This window comes from Chlorocebus sabaeus, chromosome 24 (assembly GCF_047675955.1).
Source record: "Chlorocebus sabaeus isolate Y175 chromosome 24, mChlSab1.0.hap1, whole genome shotgun sequence".
Classification (NCBI taxonomy): Eukaryota; Metazoa; Chordata; class Mammalia; order Primates; family Cercopithecidae; genus Chlorocebus; species Chlorocebus sabaeus.
The window spans coordinates 48,862,707-48,883,790 of record NC_132927.1 but is presented as its reverse complement, the minus strand read 5'-3'; the positions used below and the strand labels follow the sequence as shown (position 1 = coordinate 48,883,790).

The 21,084-nt window shown below is 44.3% G+C and overlaps 1 protein-coding gene across 1 annotated transcript in view; it reads right to left on the bottom strand.

The window, feature by feature from the left end:
* Positions 1-21,084, bottom strand: part of RGS6 (regulator of G protein signaling 6) — a 620,766-nt gene that overhangs the window by 24,690 nt on the left and 574,992 nt on the right. The window contains 2 exon segments of the mRNA XM_073011133.1: positions 2,816-2,905; positions 20,702-20,888. Coding sequence (XP_072867234.1) covers positions 2,816-2,905; positions 20,702-20,888 — 277 coding nt within the window.

Sequence of the window (21,084 nt, the reverse complement as noted above, 5' to 3'; positions counted from 1 at the left end):
CCAAATACCTGCTAGTGTATCCTGGAGCCCATTCCAGGGTCCTGAGCCCGAGGCTGAGAAGTTCAGAGAGTGCACACACTCACATAGACACACACATACACCCAGCAAATAACTGAAATGAGGGGGCTGAAGAGGCAGCCTGGTGTCTGTGGGTGTGCGGACTGTGCTGAAAGCAGAGGGGACAGGCCAAAGGCAACTGCCTGTGTGGATGAAGTTGGGGGACTTCCTTGGAGCTGGGCCCCTTGTCAGCTCAGCCAGCTGCTGGAAGACAGACAGGAGGTTGCAGAAGGAAAATAAACACAAATGACACGCCACCACAGAGTTGGGCTGGGCTTTCTTCTTGCACTAGGAATGGAAGGACTCATGCTTGGCCCTGGGTACCAAGTCTATTCTGGGGATGGCAGGACTCAGCTTGAACCCTGTGGCCAGCCTGGGTGGCATACACTTGGCTCAAGTCAGGCCAGTCCTGGGCCCTGCAGCTGTCATTCTCGGCCTATCATTCTTGTCCTCTGGCTCACAGAGGGTGGCCACTGGTCTGGCTCACTTGGGCTCCTCTGCCTTGCACTGGCCATTGAGCTGCCTGGAAAACCATCATCATTGGTACTGAAGTTTCCTAGAGTAGCCCTCAGGACTCAGCTCACCTACACCCTGAGAACCTGGTTCTTCGGTGTGACTACCATTTATTTTGAAAATATTAGAAAAGAGGCTGAATTAGGGATAAAGGATCAGAAGGCTGTGCCTCAAGACTCCGTCCAGGTCAGTTCTCAGCAGAAAAGTGAGGCCGATTCATATTCCCTCTCTCCACTGGAGGTTGCGAATCTCACATACCTTTTATGACCTGGATACGGTGAACCCGTCTCTGAAATCAGAAGAATACTCTAGGCCTACCTGAAAGTGCCGAGTTACAAATCAGATCCATACGTGGAGACTCTCAGGAAGAAATAGAAGGAGGAAGCACATTTTGTCACTGTTTTGGGAAACAACTCGGTGTTGAGATGTTGTTGGTATCTGCAAGGGCTTTCTGTCTCAAGAACATCCCTTACTCCGGGAGCTGGGAGGATAATTCTAAGGAACTTTTCCCAGACAGCTTGCCAGTTCCTTCCTCACTCGAATGACCTCCTCTGAGAGGTTTTCTTCTTGGAAGGGAGGATCTGCAACCACAGGGTCTGCACACAGATCTGCAGGGTTCGGGGTGCATTTTTCCTTTGTGTTCAAACCCACAAGGAGAATGAATGGCCTCTAGCTTCTCTTCTTCAAGCTGTGTAGACAGGCCCAGATTGGTCAAACTGCCAGAGCCTTAGAAAGTCACCAAATTGTGATCAGGTCAGGTGTCTTGAGCCACAGAAAATAAGAAAAACTTACTTTGACCTTCACCCATGAGATCTGGGCTGGAGTTATCAAAAGCTCCTGTCACTTTTCTTTCCTATAGTTCTTAGAAAAAATGGGCATTAGAGCCATGTGTGAGGGCGTCAGCCTCCTCCAAAGGAGCCCCTCCACGGACATCCTCCATCAGGGGAGTCGACAGGAGGCCAGGCTCCACACTGCCCATCACAGTAGCCACACCTGAGGGGAGGGATGCAGGAAACCCAGAGAGCTGGGCTGCTGACAATCGGGATGCCCCAGAAGTCCTCTTCCCTTTCTCAGACTCTATGGCCTCTTCCCAGGGCTACACAAGGGCACGAGAGCAGGGTATAAACGCTCTCCAGGACTCTGGAGTTGTGTGGTCCCAACCAGATACGCAGACAGGATCCTGGCACATGAGGGTGACAGCACACAGAGAGAAGGCTTGCGTGGCTGAGAGGCAGCCCAACAGAGAGCGTGTGATGGGCAACCATGTGCTTAGGACCTGGGGCCGGGAGGCCAGGAGGGGGAAGAAAGGGTTGCATGTGCTCCTAAGTGCCATGGCACAGAAGTCATGGGGTTTGGTGCAAGTTGAGCCACACTTAACCACACATGGGCCTCAGATCAGAACTGAAAAGCACAAAGGGTGGGCAGGTGTACTGAAACCAGGAGCCCTCTCTCTTGCCCTCCATTCCCTTCCTGGACCCTATTCTCCTGCCTGCTCTTCCTCCACTCTTCCCAGGACTCTAGCTGAGTTCATCCCTGCTTCTGTCACCCCTCACCTGCATGCTGAGGGCCCCTGTGCCCCAAATCTGTGACTCTATGGGCTGCAAGGAACCATGGCCGAGTTCTAAGGAGAAGGAGGAAGGAGCTGGGTGCAGTTACTTCTTGGTTAAGAGAGAAAGGCAACACCGTGGGGCAGGTGAGGGAGAGGAAAGGGGTGTCAAGGAGGGAGAAACCCCAGGATGACTTCAGGTACTTGATCGTGCTCTTGAAACTGACAAGGCTTTCTGTCCAGTGAGGGAACTGCCCCAATCCTGGCCTCATACTCCTCTCTGGGCTGGTCAGGGAGAGAAGTCTGAGGTGAGGGGGCTGGACTTTGCAGTGAGGGGCTCTCTCCGGTGTCCTAAGGGTTTTACACGTGTTACTGCCAGCCCTGCCCTCCTATGCTGAGCCACTATGGCCTTGGTGTTTAGTCACCCTATGTACCCACCCCCTACCCTACCATGGGCAGGACATGCAGCGAGAGGCAATAGGGATGAGGCAGGATGCCCCATCCTGGACCTTGCAGTGGAGCTGGGGTGGTGACAATTCTAACTGTTTTCCATTAGAATGGGAGCAGATAGAGAAGGGAAAGAAGAAAAAAGGAAATAAATAAAACCCAAGGGATGATATTCTCATTTCAAACCAGCAGCAAGCAGCAGGCAAGAGTCAACAGTGCTAAGAAGAGCAAGCTTGCCCTTCCCAAAGATACCTTCTTCTTGGCCAGCAGCAAGTCCTGATAAGCATTTGACCGGAGGAAGCGGGCATAGCTGTCACTCTTCATCAGCTTGTAGATGTGCTCCTGGGGAGGAAGGTGACAAGGAGACACAAGGAAGGGCTGTCAACCAGTGCTAAAGAATATTACAATCCAATTGATCACTGTTTTGGGGAAAGAGATGAAGGAACCTAGGTATGTTTGCGTGTACCTGGAAGAACTTGCAGCATGTCCCACCCGCCCCCCCCAAACTCAGAAGCACCAAACAAAACATATGGGCTCTATTAGAATAAAAGATCCCTGAGGATCATGTCCCAAAGGATTTGTAACTGGGCTTGAGTGCCATGTTGGTGTGCTTAATGATTAAAACCAGACACGGCAATGAGGAGGAACAAACTGTTCTTCTACCTAACAACTTGGATGAATCTCAAGGGAATTAGGATGAGTGAAAAAGCCAAGCTCCAGATTATAAACCATATTATTTCATTTATGTAACAGTCTTGATATGACAAATTATAGAGACAAAGAACAGATTAGTAGTTGCTGGGGTTAAAGATGAAGGAGGAGAGGGAACGAGGGAGGTGTGGTTATAAAAGGCAACAGGAAGGATCTTCATGGTGACAGAATGGTTCCGTATTTTGACACGTCTTAACACATGTGATAAAGTTGTATAGAACTAAATGCACACATACACACATGGGGCACAAGTAAAATTGGGAAATATGAATAAAATCAGGGGATTGTAGCCATGTCAATGTCACAGCTGTGATATTGCACTATAGTTTTGCAAGATGTTCCCTTTGGGGCAAACTGGGTAAACAGCACATTATTTCCTACATCTGCATCAGAATCAATGCGTATCTCAAAATAAAAAGTTTAATTTAAAAAAACAGGCAATAATGCAATTGGGTCAGTTTGTGCATTTCAGGGCCACAACCTTGTCCTGGAAGGAGTTCTTGGGAACCACATCACAGGATATGTAATTAACACCCAGGAGGCGTAGGTACTGCAGCAAGGTGCCACCTCTTCTCCTCGGCTCCCAGGGGCATCTGTTATACATTCTGGCCTTGGCCAATAATTTCACCCCTGATTTCCAGCTAATTCCTAGAAACTTGCGGTCCCTTCCAAACAGATCTATCCCCATCAAGGGTAGGAAAATCCTGGTCCATTAGAAAAGAGGACTTGTCAGTGAACAAAATATTATTTATCCATTGAAGTGGAATTCAGTTCAGCTACATTGGAAAGCTTGGCTGTTCCAAGAGAGAAGGCCAGGTTGGCCTTCACTGAGGATGGTGGGCTCGTTAGTTAGTGGCTGTCCTGATGGACGAAGCATCTTCTCCCATGTATGCTCATTGTTCTTCCCACGAAGCCAGACAAAGGCCCTAGTGGTGAGCGGAATGGACAGCTGGTCAGGGAGGAGGAGAGTGCTCAGCTGAGAGGCAGGACTGGTCATTAAGGACCTCTTCCTTGGTGCTCTTTCCAGGGAAGGGACAGAAGGAGGAGGCAGAGACCTCCCATCAGCTGGGGGACACATTTTAGAGATGTCTGGCCAGAAAAACCCAGAGCAATGACAAGGATTCACCAAGACTCACTCCTTACCCAGCACAAAAGAAAGGGAGAGCACAGTAGCCAAGATATGGAGTCAACCTATGCGTCCATCAATGAATAGATAAATGGGTAAAGGAAATGCAGTATATGGGCATAATGGAATACTATTCGGCATTAGCAAAGAAGGAAATCCTATCATTTGTGACAACATGAACAAACCTGGTGAACATTATGTTAAGTGAAATAAGTCAGGTACAGAAAGACAAAATACCACGTGTCTTCACTTAAGTAGGGAGAACTTGGAGATATTGTGGGTTTGGTTCCAGACCACCACAATAAAGCAAGTCATAAGAAATATTTGGTTTCCCAGTACACATAAAAATTATGTTTACACTATATGGAGTCAATGATGTGTGCAATAACATTATGTCTAAAAAAACAAGGTACATACCTTAATTAAAAATTACTTTATTGTTAAAATACTAAGGATCATCTGAGCCTTCAGTGAGTCCTAATCTTTTTGCTGGAGGAGGGTCTTCTCTTGATATTGTTGGATGCTGACTGATTAGGGTGGTGATTGTTGAAGACTGGGGTGACTATGGCAATTTCTTAAAAATAAGACAATGAAGTTTGTTACATCCATTGACTCTTTCTTTCGCAAAGGATTTCTCTGTAGGGTGTGATGCTGTTTGATGGCATTTCACCCACAGTTGAACTTCTTTCAAAATTACAGTCAATCCTGTCAAATTCTGCTGCTGCTTTATCAACTATGTTGATGTAATATTCTAAATTCTTTGCTGTCATCTCGACAGTGTTCACAGCATCTTCATTAGGAGTAGATTCCATTCTCAAGAAACCACTTTCTTTACTCTTCCATAGGAAGCAACTCCTTATTCACTAAAGTTTTATCATAAGGTTGTAGCAATTCAGTCACATGTTCAGGCTCTATTTCTAATTCTAGTTCTCTTGCTATTTCCACCACATCTGCAGTTACTTTCTACACTGGGATCTTGAACTTCTCAAAGTCATCCATGAGGGCTGGAATCAACTTCTTCCAAACTCCCATTAATGTTGATATGTTTACTTCTTTCCATGAAATACGAATGTTCTTAATGGAAACCAGAAGGGTGAATCCTTTCTAGAAGGGTTTTGATTTGCTTTGTCCAAATCCATCAGAGGAATCACTCTCTGTGACAGCTATAGCTTTAGGAAATGTATTTCTTAAATGATAAGACCTGAAAAGTTGAAATTACTTCTTGTTCCATAGGCTACAGCATGGATGGTGTGCTAGCAGTCATGAAAACAACATTAATCTCCTTGTACATCTCCATCAGAGCTCTTGGATGGCTTGGTGCATTGCCAATGAACAGTAATATTTGGAAAGAAATATTTTTTTTTCATCAGCAGTAGGTCTCAACAGTGGCCTTAAAGTATTCAGTAAACCATGCTGCAAACAGATGTGCTGCTATCCAGACTTTGTTGTTCCATTTATAGAACACAGGCAGAATAGATTTAGCATCATTCTTAAAGGCCTTAGGATTTTCAGAATAGTAAATGAGCATTGGTGTCAACTTATAGTCACCAGCTGCATTAGCCCCTAGCAAGAGAGTCAGCCTGTCCTTTGAAGCTTTGAAGCCAGGCATTGACTTCTCTTCTCTAGCTATGAAAACCCTAGATTTATCTTCTTCCAATATAAGGGTGTTTACACTGCAAATCTGTTGTTTAGTGTAGCTGCCTTCATCAATGATCTTAGCTAGATCTTCTGGATAACGTGCTGCAGCTTCTATATCAGTACTTGCTGTTTCCCTTTGCACTTTTATGTTATGGACTTGAACCAACCTCTGCTGGCTTCAAACTTTTCTACTGCAGCTTCCTCACCTCTTTCAGCCTTCACAGACTTGAAGCAAGGTAGGTCCTTGCTCTGGATTAGGCTTTGGCTTAAGAGAATGTTGTGTCTGATTGGATCTTTTATTCAGACCACCGAAACTGTCTCCACATCAGCAATAAGGTTGTTTTGCTTTCTTATCATTTGTGCGTTCTCTGGAGTAGCATGTTTAATCTTCAATAACCTTTACTTTGTATTCACACCTTGGCTGTTTGGCACAAGAGGCCTAGCTTTCAGTGTACCTTGGCTTTCAACATGCCTTCCTCACTAAGCTTAATCATTTCTAGTTTTTGATTTAAAGTTAGAGACATGTGACTGTTACTTTTGCTTGAACACTTAGGGACTACTGCAGAGTTATTAACTAGCCCAATTTCAATATAGCTGTCATTTCAGGGAATAGAGAGGCCCAAGGAGAGAGAAAGAGATGGGGGGAATGGCTGGTTGGTAAAGCAGTCAGAAAACAAACACACACAACATGTAGTGATTAAGTTCATTGTCTCATACGGGTGCAGTTGGGCACCCCCAGAGCAATTACAACAGTAACATCGAAGATCACCAATCACAGATCACCATAAAAATATAATCATAATAAAAAAGCTTAATGTTGCAAGAATTACCAAATTGTGACACAGACACAAAGTGAGCACACGTTATTGGAAAAATGGTGCTGATAGACTCACTTGATGCGAGGTTGCCGTGAATCTTCAATTTGTAAAAAACACGGTATCTATAAGGCATAGTAAAGGGAAGTGCAATAAAATGAGGTGTGCCTGTATATGGAATGGAAGACAATCACACTCACAGAAGCAGAGAGCAGAATGGCAGTTCTAGCAGGGGCTGGTGGGGAGTGAAAGGACTGGGGAGACACTGGTCAAAGGACACCACATTTTAATTAGAGAGGGAGAGTAAGTTCAAGAGTTCTCTTGAACATCGTGGTGACTAGAGACTGAAGTTAGCATCAATATATTACATACTTGAAAATTGCTAAGAGAGTAGATTTTAAGTGTTCTCACTATAAACAATAAGTGTGTGAGGCCATGCATATGTTAAATGGCTTGATTTAAACATTCCACAATGTATACATATATCAAAATTTCCTGCTGTATACCATAACTACGTACAACTTTTACATCTCGATTTAAAAAATAAACAAAAAGAAAGTGAAAGTAGAAAGCAGAAAATGTCTTGGTCACATGTGAGGATCTCTTGGTTTCATCTTTGGTTGGAACTCAAGGAGTCTTGTTTTGGGACTTATTCTTCCTGAGATACCCTCATATTTACAAAAGCAGGGGAGTTACCCAACTAATGGGAATAAACCCACTGGAAAGACTCAAATGAAATTAAACAGTGGATTGGTTCTTTTTTTTTTTTTTTTTTTTTGAGACAAAGTCTCGCTCTGTCACTCAGGCAGTGGTTCGATCTCAGTTCACTGCAACTTCTGCCTCCTAGGTTCAAGTGATTCTCATGCCTCAGCCTCCTGAGCAGCTGGGACTATAGGCGTCCACCACCACACCCAGCTAATTTTTGTATTTTTAGTAGAGATGAGGTTTCACCTTGTTGGCCAGGCTGGTCTCGAACTCCTGGCCTTAAGTGATCTGCCCATCTGAGCCTCCCAAAGTGCTGGGATTACAGGCATGAGCCACTACGCCCGGCCTCAAATAGTGGCCTGGTTCTGAGACTACTTGGATAGTCCAGACGCATTCTGATTTAACAAACTTAGCGTGAACATACTTCACTAAGTGTTTTTCTGAAAATTTCAGACAAAAATCCAGCTCACTCTTAAGTGCCTTGAGGAACAGTATGTGTTTATCTTTTACAGATGCATAGTGTCTAGCACAGGGTCAGATGTTAGTCGAATATACATGTTCACTGATGGCATTCCTAAATGCCTGTTGGAATTTAATGTTCAGCGAGTTTACTGGCTCCATACTTGTTTGGGTTTATGACTGCATCGATTTTTGCTCTCTGCACAGAAGGAGAATGAGGATTACACTCAGCTCAGAGGAGCATGAGTATCTTGGCTCAGCCATCCCTCATGGTCTTGGAGCCCAGGCTGAGGGGTATCATTGGTCTTTGCTTTCATTTGTCGTCTCTTTAAATTGTTCTAACTTTTTTTTTTTTTTTTTGAGATGGAGTCTTCGCTCTGTTGCCCAGGCTGGAGTGCAGTGTGATCTTGGCTCACTGCAACCTCCACCTCAGGGGTTCAAGCAATCCGCCTGCCTAAGCCTCCCAAGTAGCTGGGATTACAAGCATGAACCACCATGCCTGGCTAATTTTTATATATTTTTTAGTAGAGACAGTGTTTCACCATGTTGGCCAGGCTGGTCTCAAACCTCTGGCCTCAAGTGATTCACCTGCCTCGGCCTCCCAAAGTGCTGGGATTACAGCCATGAGCCACCACACCCGGTCAAATTATTCTAACATTTAACGCTTAGGTACAAATGTTAGTCCAGAGTAAAAATGACACATTGTCTCCTTGTATCAGGCATTGCTTCTTTCTGGCTGACAGAGCCAGGTGGCTCCTGAGTCATCTGGAAAAGCCTATCATAGTGCCTGGACCCTCTCCAGACCCTTCTCCAAAGCAACAATTCCCTGCTTCTTGTTCTGACTTCTCAAAGGAATTGAAATCCCCAATCAGTATCTCACAATACCCCTCTGCTGCCCCATGAGCAGTGAGGAAGCCTCTCCTAGCCAGCTCTTCTGGCTCAGCAACAAATTTCCCCTCTGATCCAGCTAATTCCTATAGACTCGCTGTAGGAAGGAAAAGCCTGGTTCATGAAGAGAAAGAACTTGCCAATCAAAATAGAGCAGGATAAAGCAGATGCCTAAACATTGAATCAAAATAATATTCAGCAAATAGTTATGGAGCATTTACTAGGTGCCAGGACACTGTGTCAGACACTGAGATAACAGCCTGAATAAGACAAATAGGTACCCAATGTCATAAAGCTTAGATCCAACTAGGCAAGATAGACTTTGCACAGAGATGCATTTAGCCAATTCTGCTAAGGGCTGCAGAGATGAAGTACAGGCACAGGGTATGAATGGGTGTACCCGGAGATGACCCATCCTGCTACAAGTGGGGAATGGTGGTCTACCAACCAGAAAGATTCTCATCAAAGTGGAAAGATCTGAGTAAACAGACAGAAATATGTCTCCTAATTCTGTGGGAATTGCCGGGAGGGAGGGTCTGGTCTTGCAGCTTCACAGTCTGATCTATCAGAGGAGAAAGACAATCAAGGGGCAAGGAGGAAAGGGCAGCAGAGAGAGGTGGTCCACTCTCAGGAGGCCCATGTGGTCAGAGGAGCAGTTTAGGAACCACTCCCATCTTCTCCATGGCATATGGCCAGCTCCAAAGCCAGACACCAAGGTGAGGATGTGGGGGGAAACATGAGAGGACAAGAACACAACCTATTGGAGGATGAATCCTGTGAGGTGGTCTTACCGTGCCAAACCCATTGCTAGCCCTTGACCACCATTATAACAGCCTCAACCACCCTTCAAGGGAGCAACCAACCACAGCAATAATAGCAGCTCCAAGGTGCCGGTCTGAGAAAAACAGAATCTGAGAACCTCTGCGGATCTCTCACACCCCGTGCAGACCTCATGGCTTCAGCCTCCCTCTGACCTGGGCCTCTCTTTTCCACAGCCTAGGGATCTGTGACTCTTTCCTGCCCTGCAACTCCTCCCCCAAGCAACAAAATGCAGCCTTTGATGATCCAGTTATGGAACTGTGTTCTTTCCTCCTTGCCAGCTTTGTCTAGGAAACACAAAGACAGTAAACAGGGGGTGGGTGAACAGAGAACTGAGATTTTTCTGGGAATGAGAATTAAGATTGGACTCAGGGTCTTTGGCCATTTCCCAAATGCAATGAGTTTATCTCTGCCAGGGACAGCAAGCGTACAAAGCTCTTGGCAGTGACCTCTGCTGATTTATGGGGGAGCTGATTTGTTTCCCCTATTCTGCAGACAACCAGTCTTAAGGGAAATGTATATTCAGAATCTGCAAAGTGCAAGGGAGTCACTGGCAAAACCAGCCAAGCCAAGCCCCTGCTGAGAGTAAATTCCTAAGGGGATGGAGAAAAAGCGCGCTCACTTGCTCGCATGCTCTCTCTCTTTCTTGCTTTGTCTTGTCTTGTTTTATTTTGTCTTGCCTTATCTTCTTCCTTCCCTTCCCACTTCCTTCATCTCTCCCTCCCTCTTACTCTCTTTCTTGCCCTCTCTCTATCTCTCTCTCTCTCTCTCTGCAACAGAGATGACTGAGTTGACTATGAATAAGCAGAACTACCAGAGGTCACTCCCATCTTGGGATGCAGTGGAGCGGCACCTCCTCCAAAGAGGATGAGGGTGTTCTCTATATGATGATAAACCAATGCTTCAGGGCTCTAAATCACACCGGTATCTTAGCTAGAGTCCTCAGCAGTGGGAGGCATCATATCCCTGGAGTGGTTGACGGCTGTAGTGCAGGGATGTTACCCCGATGAGCCACTCCACCTTCATTTTCTCTTCTTGGGCCAGGGGACTTCTGCTTGCCTGGGATGCTAAAGCAGGATCAAAACCAACTAGAATCAATAGAGTCCAAGGCACAGTGAGAGCTGGAGAGAGCATGCAGCACAAACTGTCTCAAAACCACACCTGCTGAAAATCAATATTTTGCTATGAGAGTCCTCATTTGGAAATCTCCTTTCTTTTTGACAAAACACAGTGACTCTCTCAAGAGGTGGGGAAGGTAATCAGACAAATGACTGGGGCCCTGGGCTGCAAGCATGCAGCTGAACTCCTCAAGAAGACCCTTATGTCCTCTCCTTTGCTGTGGGCTCCTAAGACAGCACAGATCTCATTTCCCAGCTTCAGAACGTCCTCCTGGAGTGGAGAACCACTCGGCTGGAGCATTGCACAGCGGCCAAGAGCTCTTCTTGTGATTTTCAAGTATCCTATTTTTCTTTTCACAGGTGTGTGTGCCTCCTCTCTGCCCTCCATACCTAAGCTGCCTAGAATCACATCCAGACTTTGGGAGCTTTTGGGTCCCATGTAGTCTCTTGAAGGAAAATGAGGCGTGTGGACAGAATGTGATGTTGCTGTGTGGGGTGATGGAGAAGGAACTGGACTGGTACCCAAAGGCTCACCTTTCTAGTCCTGTCAATCACACAATTAAATGTGGAAGTAGAAGTGGAAGCACTATAAAAATGATTATACATGTCAAGTGGCAATAATAATTTCATGCTGTGACTGTCCTTGCAAGGGATGATTTGTGGGATGAGAGAGATTCTGGAGAAAGAAGCAAAGAGGATTTGGGAGCAGAGTCTAGCTGTACTATTTTAGTTGTTGGTGATGTTTGCTCTGAAGCAGTGTTTAGGTTTAAACACCCCCATTTTACAAATGAGGATACTGAAACTCCAACAGGTCAGGTGGCTTACCCAAGGTAAGTATGGAGCCAGAATTTGAACCCAGAGCTGTGTGACCCCCGAGCTCATGCTCTTCTCACATTGATGTGCTGCTTTTCATTGTCCTTCACTTGGATTCCAAGGGGAGTCAGTACTGGTTGGCGAGACAAAGTCCCTCCATGTGTGGGTGCAGGAAAGTTAGGAGCCTCCTCTTGAGTCCTAAATCTGAGTCATCCTAGTAGGTGTGACCACTGCTTACAATTCCCTTTCGGGTACCATTCACTATCGCTGCTGTGAGCAATGGTAATGGCCAAGACACCAGGGATGGCCCAGGCTCTGGTTTCTCACTTAACAGGCAGTCCATGCACAACTTGCCATCCATACTTGAAGGGAGCTGTGAACATCTTTGGAAGCAAGGTGCCAACCTGGTAAAGCGTTGAGGGCTGATGGGCCCTTTGGAAGTCATAAGTCTGTATCCTTGAGCCTCACCTTTCAAGATATTTGAATATGTTTGACCAAATGTCCTCAGACCTTAGGCATGGTTAGCTGAAGCCTAGGAAAAATGAGCTTTTCTTCAGCATGGTTCTTGCAGGACAGCACGGTGGTGAGGACTTGAAGTGGATCACAAATCCGTATCTGCTTAACAAACACAGAAGAGGCAACAGAAAAGATACCGCAATACGGACATCCACATAAGTGAAAGACAGGAAGCTGTTGCTCCTTCTGGATGCATCTTTGGATGAACAACCTGGGATCATGTGGATCTAAAACGAGAAGCGCTCCCTTTGGATTTCCTTAGCCTCCTAAGTAGGACATGGGAGCCCCTTGCTTCCACATAAGGCATCATTCCAGGTCATAAGAGGATGTGAGAGTAAATGATCATTTGCTTTTACTCTGCAAAGCATCTATAAAAACAGATTTAATTTAACTAGCCAAAGGGCACAGTATTTTCATGCTGTTCAATCCCTATTCTTAGATAAGGGTAGCTTCAAAGACAGCTTTGTATATTGTCTTTCACCTACCCAAATGCCAGGGATATTAACTTAGAAAACTGTTTTCCTTTTCCTCCTCAAGGAGGTCATGGGGTTTGGTGTAAGGAACCTAGGCTCAGAAGTAGCAACCAAGAAATTTTGGAATTGAACTCTTTGATGTCTTCTCTCAGTAGCTGTCAGGAACTACTAGTCTGTGTGGTAATAAACAGAACTGATCACAAACGACTGATTTATTCTTTGCAAAATGCATCCCTCCCTCTGCTGTTCATCTCCCAAAAATAAAACCACCCACAGGATAAAATGAGCAACTCCTGGAGCAAGCAGTGTCACAGAATTCCTTATTAAAATATGTCTGGCATGAGATTCTAACAGGAAATGCCCTCCAATAGAGGATTAATACCAGGAAACTTGGTGTGGTCTTGTGATACTGGCATGCAATGCCACCACCTCCACCACTGGAGCAAAGATGAACAGCTGGGAAGACTTCTACTTCTGAGTAATCTGGGCAAACCTAAAATCATACTCCACTGGGCTTTGGCTTTTAAACAAAGCAAATGGTAGAAACCTTGCATTCCTTAATCAATTGCATTTAAACGTCTACACTTAGGTAATAATATAAACTCTTTGCTAGAGACTTCTTGTCTGCTCATGGCGGGTGTGGACTTGACGGTATCTTTCTCAGCTCTTTTATCACCCAGACCTCATTCTGGCCTTGAGCATGCTCTTTGATCCTTTTGTGAGTTCATCATGGCCAAGTAGAGCTGTGGTAAGTCAGACCAAGGGCCACTTAAGGAAAGGAACCCTCCTACGCATTTGTATATTCACAGCACCTAGAACATCTGACACTTAGTGGGTATTCTAAGTTTTGCCGAATTGGCACATTGTAGGAATTTAATTTAACCTGGCTCTCTTGACTACCTACTAGGTGTACTCCCCAAGGTTGTCCCTCCAAAGTTGAAAGCTAAGAGACAAATTGTCTCCCGCTTCATTGATGATAGGCACAGCTGAAAATGTTGTAATTCTGGAATGAATTGTCAGCATTTAGCTGACATTCAGCATTCAGCATTACCTTTGAAAGGTAAAGAAGATCAAATTTCTGCTCCCATGAAAGAACTTTCAAATCCAGAGGTCTGGAAGACCCAGACACTCCAGGTACAGGGCCGGGTGGGGTATCTCAGCAGGTACCACAGGTCAGAAAAGCAGTGGGGTTGGGACAAATAGGAAGGTGAGGTGGGGAACTGCAAGGACCAAAGCCAATGGGGCAGGGCTGGCTCATCCTATTCCACTATCAGTCCACTTAAAGGACAGATTTCCAATCCAATCCTATCTCAATGAAGTGCTTTCTTAGATCTGGTTGGTTTTGTTTGTAATGAATGATGTGCTTTTAGATAAGCTCTGCCTGATGGTGAAAAAAGCCATCCAGACCTCCTATTTCCCACGTTATTTCCCTCTGCACAGAACATCAGGCCGCACAGGTCAGGGTCTCCCAACTTGAATGGGAGAATGGATGTTCACGACATGGGTGGATGGGCAGATGGATACATGATTGAATGGATCCAGGGACATCGTCCTTGGAACATCCTTGGTACTCTGATACTTGTTAAAGGGAAACCAAGCAGCCACTGTGCTGGCAGCTGATTCCTACCTCTTCTAGAGCCTGTGAAGGCTTTGGAAAGAGGCAGATGCCCTACAAGGCAGCTGAAGGTTCTCAATACTTCCTGTGGTTTAATTCTCTCCACCAACAACTGCCAGCAGAGCTTTAGATGACATGCCCCAGGATTCGGATCTCTCTCCTGGCTCCAGCCTACACTGCCCATCACCATGGGATTCACCCTCTTTCAGGTAACAGCCTTTAATGCCTTGCTACTGTCTTCAGGATGAGAGAAGCTCAGATTCCTTAGGATGCACTCCAGGACCTGAAAATTCCATTTTTATATCCTTTTCTGGCATTTTTTCCCATCTAAGGGCAGATGTTTTGAGAGAATTTCTTTTGGATCCATCTTGGCATTATGAGACCCAGACAGTACTAAAGTCATCAATTTTTGTGAGTTCACACTTACAAATATATAGCACTTTTTACTTTTTCAAAGATTTTTCAGGGCTATTACCTCATCTGATTTCTCTAAAATCCTTAGCGGGCTGTAGAGAAGACATCACCCCCATTACCCAGATGAGGAAACTAAGGCACAAAAGGTCAAGGCCCTTGCCTCAGACCACATAGCAAGTAGGTGACAATGTAAGTCCTTTGAGGCCCCATGGTTGGGAACAGATAATTCAATTCATAGCATAAAGAACCGACTCCTTTAAAAAAAATAATCATGGCCCATATTTTTTTCTCCCCTCACAAGGCTAAATCTATGAAATTGGAACAATATAGCAAACAGCTGAGGGCTATGGTCACAGCCCACAGACCTTTATGAAAGATTTGGTCTTGGCCCAAATTTTCAAAAAAGCTAAACGGATCAGCAAAACACAAGTGCAAATGCTGGGCCCAGGCTGACAGGGTGTCTTGTGAAATATTCCCACAGGAAGCAAATACAGGCAATTAACTTGGCTCTAACAATACGTGTGGTCAAATAAGAAACAAAACCTTTGGAGAGAGGCCGCACCCCACTCCCTGCTTTGGGTGCATCCATAAATCTGGCTGTACTTTCACTCAGGCTACTGAGCACTAATGTTAAAGCATATGACCACCGCAGGGGGTTTATGAGAACCATCATGGCCAGCTGAGGAAGCTGCCCAGAGACCCTGAGCCCCATGAGTTGAGGTGTTAACATCCCCATTTAACAGAGGGGCAAACTGAGAAGAGAAAGTTTTAATAATTTAAATGTATAATTCTAGAAGGAACTCCTAGACTCTTGGCCTTTCTCTAGGGACTAGAACTTCTCCAGGTCTCGGTGCAACCACCAAGCCCTCAGCACTAACAATCCAGGGACAGTGTGGTCTGAGCAGACCCTTGGCCAGCAAGCAAGGACATCTGAGTGCAAGTCCCAGCTGGTCATGGGCTGCTAAGGATTTTAACCTTCTTTTTATACCTGGGAACTTCTCAACTGCGCCTACTTTGCTGGGGCAGGCAGCCTGCACTGGCCAGGAAGGTAAGGCAGTGTTGAATGATGTCTAGGGACAAACCATGGGATTTGACAACAGAAGAGGGTGGGGACAGATGCCTAAATGACTTGATTTTCCAGAAAGTTAAATGAGAGAAATTTAAAATTTCTCTGTGGTATTCTCTTTAGTCAGATTTTTGAAAAGTAGATTAATTATAAAAAAGTCACATGGTGACTCACGCCTGTAATCCCAATAGTTTAGGAGGCACCTGCTGACCTTTGCGCCGCAACACTCAATCCTGATATAGAAACATTCACAATTCAGATTGCTGTGTTGCCATGGCTGCACCAAAACAAAGTCTCCTCTAACTTACTCTCTCCCCGAAACTGAAGATCCATCATGCCCAATCCTCTATCCTGTAGCTTTCTGGATTTCTTGAAGCATTTCAATAATTTTCATTACAGGTGCTAAATTATTTTATTTAGCACAGGGTCAGAAACTACAGCCTGGGATTCCAATCTGCAGATACAGACCTGTGATCTAGATCTTTACATCCCATGAGTGAAGAACAGTATTTATGTTTTTGAGTGGCTGAAAAAAAAACTAAAAGAAGAATTGTATTTTGTGAAAAATTATATGAAATTGGATTTCACGGTTCATAAATAAACACGGCCATAGGTCCTCGTGTCGTTTACATTGCTATGGTGTTGCATTGTAGCTGCTTTTGTATGGCAGAATCGAATAGTTGTGACATAGACCACATGACTCACACAGCCTGCAATGTCTACTATCTGGCTCTGTTTAGGAAAAATTTAGTTTTTTTTTTTTTTTTTTTTTTTTTTTTTTTTTTTTTTTTTTTTTGAGGCGGAGTTTTGCTCTGTCGCCCAGGCTGGAGTGCAGTGGCCGGATCTCAGCTCACTGCAAGCTCCGCCTCCCGGGTTCACGCCATTCTCCTGCCTCAGCCTCCCGAGTAGCTGGGACTACAGGCGCCCACCACCTCGCCCGGCTAGATTTTTGTATTTTTTAGTAGAGACGGGGGGAAAAATTTAGTTTTTTAACTGACCCCTGTTTTAGGTAAAGGGCAGGTTACGGGATCACGCTATTTGCAAAATCACCCTGTTGTGGAATGAATGTTGTATCTTCCTAAATTTCATATTGTTGAAGCCCTGATCCCAGTGTGGTGGTACTTGGAGGTGGGTATTTTGGGAGGTAATTAGGTTTAGATGAGGTCATGAGAGAGGCCCTTATGATGGGATTAGTGTTCTTGGAAGAAGAGGAAGAGAGACTAGAGTGCACATCCTGCTGTAAGGACACAGCAAGAAGGGGCCACCTGCAAGCCAGGAAGAGAGCCCTCACCAGCAGCCAAATCTGCTGACACCTTAATTTTGGATTTCTCAGTCTTGAGAACTGTGATAAACACATTTCTGTAGTTTAAGCCACCCAGTCTGTGCTACTTTGTTGTAGCAGCCTGAGCAGACCTTACACATAGCTAGCTACACACACAAATCAAGGAAGAAAATACACCAAAATAGGGGTTATCTCTGGGCATTAAGGTTACACGAAATTATTTTAAAATTTTCACCAAATACATTAAACATAAAAGCTTAAAAAAAGAATATTAGTGACATCAGAAAAATAAGATGTTAGTATTTACTCTGTCTTACTGTAGGCCAGACACTGTTAGTGGTTGACATGCTTCCTTTCACCTGGTCCCCATTCCACCCCTATGCACAGGCTCCACTGTAACCCTGTTCTACAGATGAAGAAAGGAAGACTCAGGGAATTTAAGTAACTTGTCCAGGTCACTCTGCTAGAAAGGAACACTTTGTATATTTATGGTGGAAATACACTTCAGAAGTGACAGGGAATTGGGCTGAAAATAGGGATTGGCTTTGGAAGAGTTTTATTTGAATTCATGGGAGACTAATCCTAGCAGATAATGAAGATGATGGGATGCTTAAGATATCCTCATGTCTAATCTACCTCACCAGATTGCTGTGGAAATGAGATAGAAGGCATTTAGAAGTACCTGGAAAATGGTAGAGCACTGTACTAATGGAGGTTGGGTGTTGAGAAACTTGTCAATATCTCACCTTCATTAGGCTGACTTCCCCACTTCTTCCATCAAACCTTTCTTGAAGTAGAAACAACATAAATGTCCAAGAAGAGAGGACTGGTTGACTAAACTATGGTGCCTCCACACAACGGAACACTATGCAACAATTAAAGAACCAGGCGATAATCACCCTGTTGCTGTATTTTTAGCGTTGTGGTTTAGAGGCTGTTCTGTGTAGTATAAAGCAAATGAGTAATTATGCTATCATCCACAGTGCCCTTGAAAGTCAGGATTCTCAGGGTAGAGAAAAGAGGCACAGATGTAAGAAACGAGTGGTTAAATAAAATCCCCTGTAGGTCAGAATTTGAATTAAAAGTATCAGTATGAACTCATGATGTATTTTTATTATAAACAACAACACATTTCCTAGCTCTGTCAACTGAAAAGGGCTAGACATGATAAACTATCTAGGAACAATGAAACACTCTTAAGTGCCTAGATTTTAGTCTCTAAATACCATTTGCCACTAAGAGGAATCAGGGGTCCTTGGAGAAATGGCTTATTCTGGGTAAGGGCAAAGACTGGAATATCTTAGCTTTCTTGCTATTTGGATGACATCAAAGATCACTAGGGCTGTGCCAGAAAGAGCCAACTGGCCAGAGATGGCAAAATCCAAGCATCAATAAAAATAATAAGCAAACAGATTAAAACCTAGCACATATGTAGAAACCCATGAGTTCACAAAGATAGTAAAATCAAAACAGTAGACCCTAATGTTTACCATAGGAAGATAACAGTAAACCACTCATTTTGAAAACTGGAAAATGAAGGGAGAGAATCAAACATTTATCCTGCTTTTCTTATGTGAATTGTACTGCTAGTTAATCCCATAGTGGTGGAGGGAAGTTTCTCTTTATGAAAGTATTCCAGCTAATAAGTGAAGAAAGAATAAAATTAGTATGTCATCATTTTGTAACCTCTAATTAACTAATGGATATAAGTGATAGACATCAATATCTGCAAAAAGGGCAAAAAGAGAGGTGGCTAGACATGTGCCTTCTGATAGGAGAGCACCACACAATCTATGAAGTAGTTTTGTCCATAAAAATCAAGACTAAATCTGATTAAATATCTAAAAAAACTAATTTATAGGAAAGAGAGATGATAGAAGAACATTCTAAATAGCACCACAGGGCTGCAATCAGAAAAATCCAGAGCTTGGAACTCTTTATAGGACAAAGGATCTAATTCCTTCATCAAATACATTGCAAGGGGATGTGAGAAGGGGAGGGAGATAAAGGATATTGTGGCAATGTTAAAACAAAAGGATCCTTTTTGTAAGAGATACATATCTAAGTTTACAGATGAAATGCTGCAATATCTTGGATTTATTTTAAAGTAACTTGGTGGCAGGTGAAAAAGTAGGCGGGGTTAGAGATAAAGCAAGATCAGACGTGTACTGATAATTTTTACAGCTGGATGAGGGTCTATAAAGGTTTGCTGTTTTGCTGTTTCCACTTTTCCAAGTGTTTAAAAGTTTTCATAATAGAAAATTAAAATAAATCCCTCCTATGTCATGCTTGGAGTGGTAACACTGTGCTAGATGCATCAAGGTTCTCACCAGTATCACTCTTCTTGTGTTTCATAAATATTGGAGCTTTGAGCTTCAGCTCGTTCATGCAGGAAACCCCCACGGAATTTCCCTGTCACTCTCCCCTCTGGCCATGTCAATATGGTGCTTCAAAGTATATGTACATACACATAAGCAAAAATATCTCAGCAAAGAGCTCTCATGACTCAAACATTCTGCTTTGAAGCTGCAAGGGGTATATGAAGGAGTCATGATTTCATGATTGGCACAGGCATTCAATGGAGCTCGTGACCAGGGGAGAGAAGAAGATAGTTATGGTGTTGAGGCTGGTAGGTGTTTTCATCTTGAAGTTCTGAGCAAATGACAAGGCAAATCCGGATGATAAGCGACACTGTGTTCTCACCCCATTATTTGCATTGGTGCAGCTACACTGAGTTTCCTAAATCAGATAATAATGTCTGCAAGAGAGCAAACTACCCAAATTCTTTACCGGGGGCCCTAGATGTGAGAGTCGTAAGTGGGGTCAAGGAGATAAGCAAAATCTTAAGCCCTGTCCCTGGGTGTGGGATGGTGACAGGAAATAGAAATTAGGGGCCAGGAAGTAAGAAACCAACCCAATGCTTATTTTTAGAAATGGCACCTCCCAGCCGTCAAAATTTAGTCTGCTGGTTAGGGTGGTTCCTGTTTCTTTAGCCAGCATCATCAGCATCTGTGAGCATCCTAATTGTGTCCTACAGGGTTGGGAGTCCCTCCTGCAGGCTTGCTTTAACCCAGGGTTCACCCATTTGGGGCACTTTTCGCACTGTTGCAGTTGCCCATTTACTTGTCTGTCTCCCACACTTGCTGGTAACCTCGCTGAGAACGGGCTTTTGCCTGTTCTTTGTGGTATCTTATCACATAGCGCAGAGCCTGGAATATAGATGTGCTTAAAAAATATTCACTGCAGAGCTGGAGATCACTGCGGAAGCAGTGTAGAGAGGTGGTTATCAGTGTGGGCTTCAGAGGTAGACAGATGTGGGTTTGACTCATGGCCCTGCCAACTCACTACACCCACTTCCCCAGTGCTGTGTTCTGGTTTCCAGATTCTACCACTGACTTATTACAAGGCTTCAGATTTTGTAAAACACTTTGAGGCTTTCCTGGAACAAATAAAGCATATAACTGCACATTTTGGTTTCTAGGTAATATCATAACTCCTCTAGGAAAATGATCCTGGGATTTTGCTGTGCACCTATCTGAAATGATTTCCACTGATGAACTTAAAAATAACCAAATATGAAACTTTAACTACCCACAATGCCTTGAACTTGTGTTAATAGGTCAGGCAATGAAGTGGACAAATGAACACCTTACGACAACCACTTGAGTAGATAAGCAAACCTGGGCGTCTTCAAATGTATATCTCCCTCCATCTTTGACATTTTGACTGGTTATCTCATAGCTGTGAGAATCCAGGTTGATTGCACTTGGAGCCCCTGGAGCCAGAAACTCTTGCCAGATTTCTTCTACCCTCTTGGCCACATCCTGTAGGGGTTGTTTCTTAAGATCTTGGACAGCCAGCCAGAACCTGAAGTGGGAGCAGAAACACAGTCAGTTCGAGAGGGCTCAGCATCAGGATGCTGCTGGAGATGGCCCCAGAGCTGATGTCCCATGAAATCCATTCTGCTGCATCTCTCAGCCTCCTCTGATGCCACTATGTGGGGCTGCAAAGACCATGGAGATTGCTGAAAATATCAAAGGTGTTCCTATTGTGCAGAACAGAA